At 40.7% G+C, this 13336-nt stretch overlaps 1 protein-coding gene across 1 annotated transcript in view; it reads left to right on the forward strand.

Annotated features, from left to right (window-relative positions):
* The window catches only part of LOC115222078 (adenylate kinase 9-like), a 110751-nt gene that overhangs the window by 51918 nt on the left and 45497 nt on the right, over window positions 1–13336 (forward strand). Inside the window, exons 17-24 of the mRNA XM_036511195.1 lie at window positions 1369–1574; window positions 1611–1785; window positions 3501–3529; window positions 5793–6000; window positions 7310–7431; window positions 8906–9118; window positions 10936–11129; window positions 12816–12867. Of these exons, the coding sequence (XP_036367088.1) occupies window positions 1369–1574; window positions 1611–1785; window positions 3501–3529; window positions 5793–6000; window positions 7310–7431; window positions 8906–9118; window positions 10936–11129; window positions 12816–12867 (1199 nt within the window). The remainder of the gene's footprint in view (window positions 1–1368; window positions 1575–1610; window positions 1786–3500; window positions 3530–5792; window positions 6001–7309; window positions 7432–8905; window positions 9119–10935; window positions 11130–12815; window positions 12868–13336) is intronic.

The raw sequence follows: 13336 nt of genomic DNA on the forward strand, positions 1-13336 counted from the left end.
ATTACGAGGCCGAACTTCCCTGAAAGTTTCATCTGAATCGATCCTGTAGCAATAACAATAAAAATAACAAGGTTAGTAATAGAAATGATGGTCACTGCCATCGATTTTGATGTATAAGTAATGATTCAATGTCTGAGTATTTGAAGATTTAAGAGAAAAATAAAAGAAGCTGCATCTATTTATGATGGATGAGTGAATGTGATGCAAGTGCAGGGATGGGTTTTGCTATGGAGTTACACTTGAGACACTGATGGGATCGGACAAATGTATCTGTTGGTTGCAGGATATAATTCTTTTTAGATAATCAGAACAATGATAAGACTAACAAGAGCACTCAGAGAGCGCGAACCTCCGCCAAGGCAACACCGACGTCCCCTCAATGATTAGCCGGAGATGATTTTTTAAATGGAAATCTCTCTCTATCTGCTCAGTCGAAGTCGACTCTCGGTCACTCGTTGGATCAGTGTCCTCCAGTCAGTTCTATCCTGGGCCGCTTCTTTCAGATTGGCTATGTCCATCCCGGTATTACTCTTGATGGTGTCAAATATCTGAAATAAAACTCAATTGCTCTCACAAATGAGAATACTAATTATGAACCTGATCGCTCTCAAAAATTAAATAAAAAAACAGGAAAAATAATCTAGAATCCTTGTCCGGTACCAGATTGATCCCAAAATCTAACCAGTTTGTGCCAGTTACAAGTTGTGCCAAACTTCCCTGAAAGTTTCATCCGAATCCATCAAGTGGTTCTTGAGATATCTTGTCCATGGACAAACAAACAAACGGACATGACTGAAAGCAATACTTCCACCTTCGCTAAGGCCGGGGGTAATAACAAGAAAAACAACAGCAATGCAATACTAATAACAACATTTAAAGCAGCAGTTTAAAAATTTTTTTTTGTATTTCCTTCATTTCCAATCTTCCATGAAAAACATGCCTCGTCATAAAGAAATACTGACTTGGAAAAGGGCAACAGGAAGAGCATTGCGACATATAAAAATATGGCTTCAACAAATTCTGTCCAACGCATGCAAGCATGGGAAAGTGGATGTTAAAACAATGACGACGATGATGTCATCTTTGTTGTTGTCAATGTTAGCGACGGTAGTGGCAATGACGGGTCAGGTTGACTATCAACCCCAATGGTTTTTCGTAGTCTGGGAATATTTAAAATGGGCAGACATGTTGCCACTCTGTCACACCTCATTTTTCCTTGATTGAATTTTATTTGAAATTGGTCATTATTGCAAATAAATAATTCAAAGAAAGTTTGTTTCATTGATTGTAGCAATTGACAGTATTTTCTTTCTTTCTTTCTTTCTTTCTTTCTTTTTTTGTTGCTGTTCCTTCTGGGGTTTTTTTAAGAAGAGGAGGAGGAGGAAGAAGAAGAGGAAGAATTCTATAATGAAGATACTAGACTTGGAAAACCCGAGGGAAGACAACTTGGGGAAGAAAATGCTGAAGAAGAACTAGAACAAGAGCAAGAAGAAGAAGAAGAAGGGCAAGAAGAGCAAGAGAAAGAAGAGGAGAAATTGGAAAAAGACAGTGAACAGGAGAAAGAAGAGAAAGAAGCAAAAGAAGAAGCAGCAGAAGAAGAAGCAGAAAAAGAGGAAGAAGATGAGAAAAAAGAGGAAGAAAAAGAACAAGAAATGGTAAATAAAGAGGGAGAAGAAGGAGAAGTGGAAGAGGGAGAGGTAGAAGAGGAAGAAGAAGCAGTAAAACAGGAAGAATTAAAATCGAAAACTCATTCTGTGTCAGACATGATTCCTAAGGGAGCAGAAGGTAAATATTTGTTTAGTATTCATGTATTTTATTTAGTATTTGATGTACTTCATTTAATATTTAATGTACTTAAAGTGGCAATCTGGCAGAATCATAGGCACACCGGGCAGAATGCTCAGTCGCATTTCGTCTGTCTTTACGTTCTGAGTTCAAATACTGCTGGGTCAACTTTGCCTTTCATCCTTTCAAGGTCAGTAAAATAAGTACCAGTTGAGCACTGGGGGGGTCAATGTAATTGACTTGCCCCCTCCCCTGAACTTGCTGGCCTTGTGCCAAAATTTGAAGCCAGTATTTAATGTACTCCATTTAATATTTGATGTACTCCACTCAATATTTGATATATTTCACTCAGTATTTGATGTACTTCACTCAATATTTGATGTACTACACTCAATATTTGATGTACTCCACTCAGTATTTGATGTACTTCACTCAATATTTGATGTACTTCACTCAATATTTGATGTACTCCACTCAATATTTGATATATTTCACTCAATATTTGATGTACTTCACTCAATATTTGATGTACTACACTCAGTATTTGATGTACTCCACTCAATATTTAATATATCTCACTCAATATTTGATAGACTTCACTCAATATTTGATTTGCTTCACTCAATATTTGATGTACTCTGTTTAATATTGGTTTCAAATTTTAGCTCAAGCCAACAATTTTGAGGAAGGGCATAAGTTGATTACGTTGACCCCAGTACGCAACTGGTACTTATTTTATTGACCCTGAAATGATGAAAAGCACAGTCAACCCTTGTAGAATTTGAACTCAGAATGTAAAGACAGACAAGATGCCACTAAGCATTTTGTCCGACTCAGTAATGATTCTGCCAGTTTGCAACCTTTGTCCTCCATTTAACATGAAATGTACTTCATTTAGTATTTAAAATACTTGTTTCATTTAATGTACTTCATTTGATATTTTATGTACTTGCTTTATTTAATATTTCTGGTTTTCATAAGAGTCTGACTTGTTCCTTCTCGAGCCACGCCTGGCTCATAAGGGCCGGTTTCCCGGTTTCCTTGGCGTATAGGTTCCCCACCTGGATGGGACGCCGGTCCGTCGCAGGTGAGCTACTGGCTTCCGTGTCGGTGGCACGTAAAAACACCATCCGAATCATGGCCGAAGCCAGTGCCGCCTCGACTGGCCTCCATGCAGGTGGCACGTAAAATGCACCAACCCGACCGTGGCCGATGCCAGCCTCGCCTGGCACCAGTGCAGGTGGCACGTAAAAAGCATCCACTACACTCACAGAGTTGTTGGCATTAGGAAGGGCATCCAGCTGTAGAAACTTTGCCAGATAAGACCAGAACCTGGTACAGCCTTCTGGCTTCCCAGATCCCCGGTCGAACCGTCCAACCCATGCTAGCATGGAGAACGGACGTTAAACAATGATGATGATGATGATGATATACGACGGACTTCTTTCAGTTTCCGTCTACCAAATCCACTCACAAGGTGTTTGGTCGGCCCGAGGCTATAGTAGAAGACACTTGCCCAAGGTGCCGCGCAGTGGGACTGAACCCGGAACCATGTGGTTGGTAAACAAGCTACTTACCACACAGCCACCCCTGCGCCTTTGTATATGATTTGCAAGATTCTTCATGTGAATTTGTATTGGAACAAATTTTGTTGTGTCTAGGGATTGTCATTATCATTATGCCAATATTATTTTTTTTCTTTTTTTTTTCTACAGAAATGGAATTCATGGAAGAAGCAATATTTGTAAGAATTTTTTTTTTTTTATAATTGTTTTTCAAATTTTTTTTTCCTATACAAAGGAAAAAAATCCCAAGTTCTTATAAACAGTTCCAAAGTGGAATAAAATGGTTTGCTGTGAGAAAGCAATAAACCAGGATAACGGTAAAACGGAGAAAGCAGTAGCATTGATCGAGTGTCTAAGCACACCCCAAATGCACACACTTTTTTGAAGAATGGAAAGCATGTGTGCTTTTATCATCATCACTATAATCATCATCACCATCACCACCACCACCACCATCATCATCATCACCATCATCATCACCATCATCATCACCATCATCATCACTATCATCATCATCATCACCATAATCATCATCATCATCATCATCACCATCATCATCACCACCATTATCATCATCATCATCATCACCATAATCATCATCATCACCACCACCATCATCATCATCATCATCACAACCACTACCATCATCATCATCATCATCATCATCACCATCACCATAATCATCATCATCACCACCATTATCTTCATCCTCATCATCATCACCATCATCAACACCATCAGCAGTAGCATCAGCATCATCATCACCATTGTCATCACCATCATTGTCGTCGTTGTCGTCGCCGTTGTTGTTGTTGTCATTCAACATGAGCTTCTCCATCCTTGCGTGGGTGGAACGGACGGAATTTGGTGAGGCGGATCTTCTATAGCCGGATGGTCTTCCTTGTTGCCAACTGACACCTGTCCCCAGCAGCAAGGTAATAACTTCCCCACGACAAACATGTTTTTGTGGAAGATTGGAAATGAAGGCTACCGCTTGCAGGATGGTGACATTTGTTTACAACTAGCACATGAAGTCAAGACAAGGAGACAATAACACACACACACACACACACACCACACACACACACACATTTACATATGTACACACACACACACACACACACACACACACACACACATTTACATATGTACACACACACCACACACACACATTTACATATGTACACACACACACACACACACACACACACACATTTACATATGTACACACACACACACACACACACACACACACACACACATTTACATATGTACACACACACACACACACACACACATTTACATATGTACACACACACACACACACACACACACACATTTACATATGTACACACACACACACACACACACATTTACATATGTACACACACACACACACACACACATTTACATATGTACACACACACACACACACACACACACACACACATTTACATATGTACACACACACATACACACATGTACAGAGTGTTTGAAGTCGTATACTCTTTTACTCTTTTACTCGTTTCAGTCATTTGACTGCGGCCATGCTGGAGCACCGCCTTTAGTCGAGCAACTCGACACCAGGATTTATTCTTTTGTAAGCCCAGTACTTATTCTATCGGTCTCTTTTGCCGAACCGCTAAGTGACGGGGACGTAAACACACCAGCATCGGTTGTCAAGCAATGCTAGGGGAACAAACACAGACACACAAACACACACATACATATATATATATACGTATATACGACAGGGTTCTTTCAGTTTCCGTCTACCAAATCCACTCACAAGGCATTGGTCGGCCCGGGGCTATAGCAGAAGACACTTGCCCAAGATGCCATGCAGTGGGACTGAACCCGAAACCATGTGGTTGGTTAACAAGCTACTTACCACACAGCCACTCCTGCGTATATATATATATATATATATATATATATATTTACTCTCTTTTTACTCGTTTCAGTCATTTGACTGCGGCCATGCTGGAGTAGCGCCTTTAATCGAGCAACTCGACCCCGGAACTTATTCTTTTGTAAGCCCAGTACTTATTCTATCGGTCTCTTTTGCCGAACCGCTAAGTGACGGGGATATAAACACACCAGCATCGGTTGTCATGCAATGCTAGGGGGACAAACACACACACACATATATATACATATATACGACGGGCTTCTTTCAGTTTCCGTCTACCAAATCCACTCACAAGGCTTTGGTTGGCCTGAGGCTATAGTAGAAGACACTTGTATATATATATATACAACAAAAACTTTTTACCACACAGCTATGCCTTGAATAATTATAATCATATTTTGTTGTATCTAGTGTGTGGAGGAGGGGAGCTCATTATGCCAAAAATAAACACAGTCTTAAATAAATTTTGTCTTCAGTTCTACCGTTTTGCTTATTTTTCAATTACTTCTCTCTGTCCCTGTGAAATTTAGACTGATGGTGAAACAGAAATAACTTTAAGTGATGTGATGTATAAAGAGTCATCTGAAGAGTATAGAAAATCATTGAAAATTGCAAACACTATTCTTAGCGGTGCAATTGAAAGTGTCAAAACTTTCATGGGTATGGACCCTGTTATAATTCCTATTGAGAATCAAACTACTGAAGATATTTTCATGAAAGTTGTAGAAGAAATTGAAAGTAAGTAGAAATTAAAATTTTTAAAAACTTTTTTAAGCCTTTAGTGTTCAAATTGTGGAGGCGCAATGGCCCAGTGGTTAGGGCAGCGGACTCACGGTCATAGGATCGCGGTTTCGATTCCCAGACAGGGCGTTGTGAGTGTTTATTGAGCGAAAACACCTAAAGCTCCACGAGGCTCTGGCAGGGGATGGTGGTGATCCCTGCTGTACTCTTTCACCACAACTTTCTCTCACTCTTACTTCCTGTTTCTGTTGTACCTGTATTTCAAAGGGCCGGCCTTGTCACTCTCTGTGTCACGCTGAATATCCCCGAGAACTATGTTAAGGGTACACGTGTCTGTGGAGTGCTCAGCCACTTACACGTTAATTTCACGAGCAGGCTGTTCCGTTGATTCGGATCAACCGGAACCCTCGTCGTCGTAACCGATGGAGTGCTTCCATAGTGTTCAAATTAATATGTCATAAGTAATCCTTATTCATTCACATTTCTAAAAATTTATCTGGTATTATCTTGTAGCTTCATGATTTGAAAGATGTAATTGTTTATTTTTAGAATTACATTGCAGGGTAGGTGTGAGATCCTGGTTCCGGCCAGTTTGAGCATGAAATGAGTAGAATATTCGGGCCGGATATAGCCGGTTTAAACACTAAAGGGTTTAATGAAGCAGAATTTGAAAGGAAACTTAAATCACGTTATGGCTTGGGTGTATATGTTGGGTGTAAAAATAGTATTACCCAAATAAAATATTTGGAATGTGGTTTTCTAGAATAACCTATCGCAGAATTATTATGATCACACAGAATGCACTTAATACTACTCAAACGTAGGTACAATATTCAACCAACACACGTCACACTAACACAGTAACCAATAACGGTTGACCATCACTGTGAACTGCTGCTGACAGTTCACATAGTTCTTTATTTATTGGAATCTGCTAGTCCATTTTCAGTCACATGGGTGTGTTCAGGATCCTCCCACGACAAATAATATATTGATTACAAATTTTGGCACAAGGTTGACAATTTTGGTGGAAAAAGTAAGTTGGTTACATTGACCCCTGTTCTACAACGAAAGTTCTACAACGAAAGTTGTAGACACAGAATAAAGCTACGAAAGAGCCGTAAAATTTCACAATAAAAGTATTTTGTATGTTAATTCAAATAACATCGGAAAGGATTAAATTAAAAAGTAATGAAATATAGGAATGAATTTATCCAACAACCTTATAGATAAGGTTGGTTTAATTAGGAAATTCCTAGTAAGTATCTAATGCATCTAATTGTTTATTGTTGTTTGCTTATAACAGAACTTTTCAAACATGAAGCCATTGAGTATTCTGTTACTGAAATGGAAGAAGATGATGCAAATTATGATGCTGATATGGAGGAGGATGAGAAAGAAGAAGAAGATGACAATTATGATGAAGAGGTATTGTCTTGACATCATTCATTCTAATCAATTTTACATGCAATTACTTTTCAATTAGCAAAAACAATTTGTATTGTAGTGAGCACACAAAAGTTGTGTCGCAAATTAATAAACACTTACATCAGTTCAAACATGTATGAGACATATTTAGCCTGTATAAAGGCTATATTCACTGCTAATCTGTTGTGAAGAATCTTTCTTACTGTTAGACAATAGGTTTTGAAAGACACCAACAGAATGCATTTCTCACTTCTTGGCAGTCATCAGCAAATTGTACTGCAAGAGGGACAACCCTGAAATGACTTTGGAAACCTTTCTTTCCTTATAGTAAATGAATATCAAAACACCCTTCACCTAGAGCAAGAAAAGTTCCCCAGCACAAATTAGCAGTGAATATGACCTTTGTGCAGGTCAAATATGTCCCCAAAATTTTTGAACTGATTTAAATGTTTGTTATACACAACACTGCTTTCATGCACTCACTACAATATTTTGTATAGCCAGGGTTGGCATTGCACTTGACCAGCTAAATATTTTTATGCTGCTTTACTATAAGGAAACAGATGTTTTTGAAGTCATTTCAGGGTTGTCTCTCTTGTGATACATGGTGCTGATGATTGCGAAAAGTGAGAAAGGTTCTCCACAACAAATAAGCAAAGAGTATTACCTTTGTACTGGATACATTTACTTTGTCCTAAATACATTTACTCTTTTACTCTTTTACTTGTTTCAGTCATGTGACTGTGGCCGTGCTGGAGCACCGCCTTTAGTCGAGCAAATCGACCCCAGGACTTATTCTTTGTAAGCCTAGTACTTATTCTATTGGTCTGTTTTACTGAATCGCTAAGTTACGGGGACGTAAACACACCAGCATCGGTTGTCAAGCGATGTTGGTGGGGGGGGGACAAACACAGACACACAAACACACACACACACATATATATACGACAGGCTTCTTTCAGTTTCCGCCTACCAAATCCACTCACAAGGCATTGGTCAGCCCAAGCCTATAGTAGAAGACACCTGCCCAAGGTGCCACGCAGTGGGACTGAACCCGGAACCATGTGGTTCGTAAGCAAGCTACTTACCACACAGCCACTCCAGCGCCTACAGATTAAAATCTTTGTTTATATACAACATTGCTTTTGTGTGTCCACTACAATATTTCTTTTAGCTGAGGCTGGTGTCATATGTGGTCAGCAAATTCTTTTATGCCGATAGGGAAGCAAATGTTTCCAAAGTCATTTCAAGGTTGTCTCTCTTGTAGTACATGGTACTGATGATTGTCAAGAAGTGAGAAATGTGTCCACCATCCAACACCTATTGCCTAAAGTAAAAAAAAAAAGGTTCTCCATTGTAATATGAAATATGTCCCAAACATATTTGGACTGATCTAAATGTTTAAAAAACAACATAATTTTTTAAATAATTTTTTCCCAACAAATGTATTTTTCTTTTTTTTTTTCTTTTGTAGGAAGAAGATCCCAGAATAAGTAAGAAGAGATTACTAGGTGATGTAAGTCATTATTGTCCAGTAATGTTGAAAGAAAAAGGTGTTTTAATCTCAGCAAGACATGAAGTAGCAGTCAGATATGACAGTAAACTGTATTACTTGACATCCATTGAAATATCAGACCAGTTTGTTGCACAACCAGAGGACTATACCCCCAAAGACAAACCATTCCAGGTTTGTAATATAAATCAATTTATCAACAATACTATTTTAATAACTGAAAATTACAATTTGGTTGCTAATTTAATCCTTAGGAGATGACAGGGCTGATCTATCAACTGAAAAGTGAAATGATGAAGAAGATTGTATTAGTTCTTTCAATTTCCTACAAGAATATGTATAGTTTTATATACGTAAATTAATTTATTTCAAAAAAGGTTTTTTGAAAAATAACCAGTCCATTTAAGTGTACCCTTCAATCATTGAGCAATAAACTGTGCATGAGAAGACCTCTTGAGTCAAGTGAAATCATTGTCATGGCTGATGCCAGTGCTGCCTGATTGGCTCCTATGCTGGTAGCACGAAAAAAGCACCATTCAAGCGTGGTCAATGCCAGTAATGCCTGACTGGCTCCTGTGCAAGTGGCACATAAAAAGTACCATTCAAGCATGGTTGTTGCCAGTGCCACCTGACTAGCTCCTGTGCTGGTGGAATGTAAAAAGCACCATTCAAGCGTGGCTGTTGCCAGTGCCGCCTGACTAGCTCCTGTACTGGTGGCATGTAAAAAGCACCATTCAAGCGTGGCTGTTGCCAGTGCCGCCTGACTAGCTCCTGTGCTGGTGGTATGTAAAAAGCACCATTCAAGCGTGGCTGTTGCCAGTGCCGCCTGACTAGCTCCTGTACTGGTGGCATGTAAAAAGCACCATTCAAGCGTGGCTGTTGCCAGTGCCGCCTGACTAGCTCCTGTACTGGTGGCATGTAAAAAGCACCATTCAAGCGTGGCTGTTGCCAGTGCCGCCTGACTAGCTCCTGTACTGGTGGCATGTAAAAAGCACCATTCAAGCGTGGCTGTTGCCAGTGCCGCCTGACTAGCTCCTGTACTGGTGGCATGTAAAAAGCACCATTCAAGCGTGGCTGTTGCCAGTGCCGCCTGACTAGCTCCTGTACTGGTGGCATGTAAAAAGCACCATTCAAGCGTGGCTGTTGCCAGTGCCGCCTGACTAGCTCCTGTGCTGGTGGAATGTAAAAAGCACCATTCAAGCGTGGCTGTTGCCAGTGCCGCCTGACTTGCTCCTGTACTGGTGGCATGTAAAAAGCACCATTCAAGCGTGGCTGTTGCCAGTGCCGCCTGACTAGCTCCTGTGCTGGTGGTATGTAAAAAGCACCATTCAAGCGTGGTCAATGCCAGTAATGCCTGACTGGCTCCTGTGCAAGTGGCACATAAAAAGTACCATTCAAGCATGGTTGTTGCCAGTGCCACCTGACTAGCTCCTGTGCTGGTGGCATGTAAAAAGCACCATTCAAGCGTGGCTGTTGCCAGTGCCACCTGACTGGCTCCTGTGCAAGTGGCACATAAAAAGTACCATTCAAGCATAGTTGTTGCCAGTGCTGCCTGACTGGCTCCTGTGCAAGTGGGACATAAAAAGTACCATTCAAGCATAGTTGTTGCCAGTGCCGCCTGACTAGCTCCTGTGCTGGTAGCATGAAAAAAGCACCATTCAAGCGTGGTCAATGCCAGTAATGCCTGACTAGCTCCTGTGCTGGTGGCATGTAAAAAGCACCATTCAAGCGTGGCTGTTGCCAGTGCTGCCTGACTAGCTCCTGTGCTGGTGGCATGTAAAAAGCACCATTCAAGCGTGGCTGTTGCCAGTTCCGCCTGACTTGCTCCCATGCTGGTGGCATGTAAAAAGCACCATTCAAGCATAGCTGTTACCCATACTCAAGAAAACCCATCCTCTGCTCCAGAAATGTTAATTCTTTTGCTCTAGACAATTTAATTATTCTAAATAAATTCCTACATTTTATGAAGATTTTGTGACTTTCTCTTCCAGCCTCCACCACTTCGGATCTGCATACTCGGTGCACATGGCTCAGGGAAAACTGTTTATGGCCGTTACATAGCAAATAAACTTGGTATCTTCCACATTTCATTCAAAGAAAAATTACAAGAATTGATTATCAAAAAGACTGGCAGGAAAATTGGCCCCTTATATGAAGAGGATACTGCTACAGACTATGGGTCACTGTAAGTAGAGAGAAGTAGATAGAACACTGAAAATGTATCTGTTGTATGTGATTATGGAGGAACGTTTTATGGGTTTTATACGTCCTATGTGTAGGCGCAGATGTGGTCATGTGGTAAGAAGTTTGCTTCCCGAACCAACGCTGACCGTTAAGCAAAGAGGGGCCAACACAAAGACCCACGCAACACACACTGACGACACATCATCATCTTTCTTTCTGTTACTTGTTTCAGTCATTTGACTGCGGCCATGCAGGGGCACTGTCTTCAGTGGAGCAAATCGACCCCAGGACTTATTCTTTGTAAGCCTAGTACTTATTCTATCGGTCTCTTGTGCCGAACCGCTAAGTTACGGGGACAGAAACACACCAGCATCGGTTGTCAAGCGATGTTGGGGAGACAAACACACACACACACACATATATACATATATATATATATATATATATATATATCAGCATCATCATCGTTTAACGTCCGTTCTCCATGCTAGCATGGGTTGGACGGTTCGACCGGGGATCTGGGAAGCCAGAAGGCTGCACCAGGCTCCATTCTTATCTGGCAATGTTTCTACAGCTATATATATATATATAATATATATATATATATATATCAGCATCATCATCGTTTAACGTCCGTTCTCCATGCTAGCATGGGTTGGACGGTTCGACCGGGGATCTGGGAAGCCAGAAGGCTGCACCAGGCTCCATTCTTATCTGGCAATGTTTCTACAGCTATATATATATATATATATATATATACATGACAGGCTTCTTTCAGTTTCCGTCTACCAAATCCACTCACAAGGCTTTGGTTGGCCCGAGGCTATAGCAGAAGACACTTGCCCAAGGTGCCACGCATCATCATCATCATCGTTTAATGTCCGCTTTCCATGCTAGCATGGGTTGGACGATTTGACTGAGGACTGGCATACCAGATGGCTGCACCAGGCTCCAATCTGATCTGGCAGAGTTTCTACAACTGGATGCCCTTCCTAATGCCAACCACTCTGAGAATGTAGTGGGTGCTTTTATGTGCCACCGGCATGAGCGCTAGTCAGGTGGCACTGGCAACGGCCATTCTCAAATGGTGTTATCCCCACTTAAACATGGATGTTCTGTTGCAACAAACTATACCGCAGTAGATACCATGAGAGAAACTCTCATATTAGCTTTTTGAGCAAAATGCATTGTTGTTTATATAACTGGCCAGCCGGCGATATAGTTTGTTCTAGCACAGAACCATGAGTTGGATGTAGTCTCTTCTAACAGAACATCCAAATGAGAATGAAAGTTATCTTTCAGTATTAATGGAAGCACTCCGTCGGTTACGACGACGAGGGTTCTGGTTGATCCGATCAACGGAACAGCCTGCTCGTGAAATTAACGTGTAAGTGGCTGAGCACACCACAGACACGTGTACCCTTAACGTAGTTCTCGGGGATATTCAGCGTAACACAGAGAGTGACAAGGCCAGCCCCTTGAAATACAGGTACAACAGAAACAGGAAGTAAGAGTGAGAGAAAGTTGTGGTGAAAGAGTCATGTACTGGGAGTTCATTTAAATTGGCCATACCTTTCCCCATGTAGTAGACTATTTACAGACTATGTCTGTAAACTTTAAGTGTGATGGCTGTGTATAATTTTCCTCAGGAGGTTAGCATCTAATGGTTAATTTATATTGATTTCAGGTCAGATGAAGATTCAGATAATAAGAATAAAGAAGTTGAAGAGCAACAAGCAGTAAGTAGTGTTTCTGTAACAATCAGTAACTTATTTAGGTGGTTGATTTTAATGTGTGAATCAATCGATTTTTTTTTTCATACAAGAATTAATCAATATCTATAAAGCTGAAATGCGAAAAAGTTGTTAGATTTCTTGGTTATTTGTCTCATTTTGGCATGGGAACGGTTTAAGGGGCAGTAGATGGGGTCGGATTGGCACCAAAAATTTACACTGGGGTGGGCAATGGTGTGAAGAGGGTTGCAAGTTGCTCAGGGCTACCATTTGGTTGCCATGGTGAGGAATATGGGAAAAATTGAGTTTTATAGGATTGAGAGGTTGCGCTGTTTGAATAATGGTGGCTTTTCGTGTTGCTGCAGGGGCTAGAGGCGGTTATCTTTAATTGTGGGTGTAAAAACTTGTGGGATTTTGGAAATGGGGGGGTAAAGAAGAGAGCAAGGCAAAGAAGACGAACAAAAGAAGAAAGGGA

This window comes from Octopus sinensis, linkage group LG19 (assembly GCF_006345805.1).
Source record: "Octopus sinensis linkage group LG19, ASM634580v1, whole genome shotgun sequence".
Classification (NCBI taxonomy): Eukaryota; Metazoa; Mollusca; class Cephalopoda; order Octopoda; family Octopodidae; genus Octopus; species Octopus sinensis.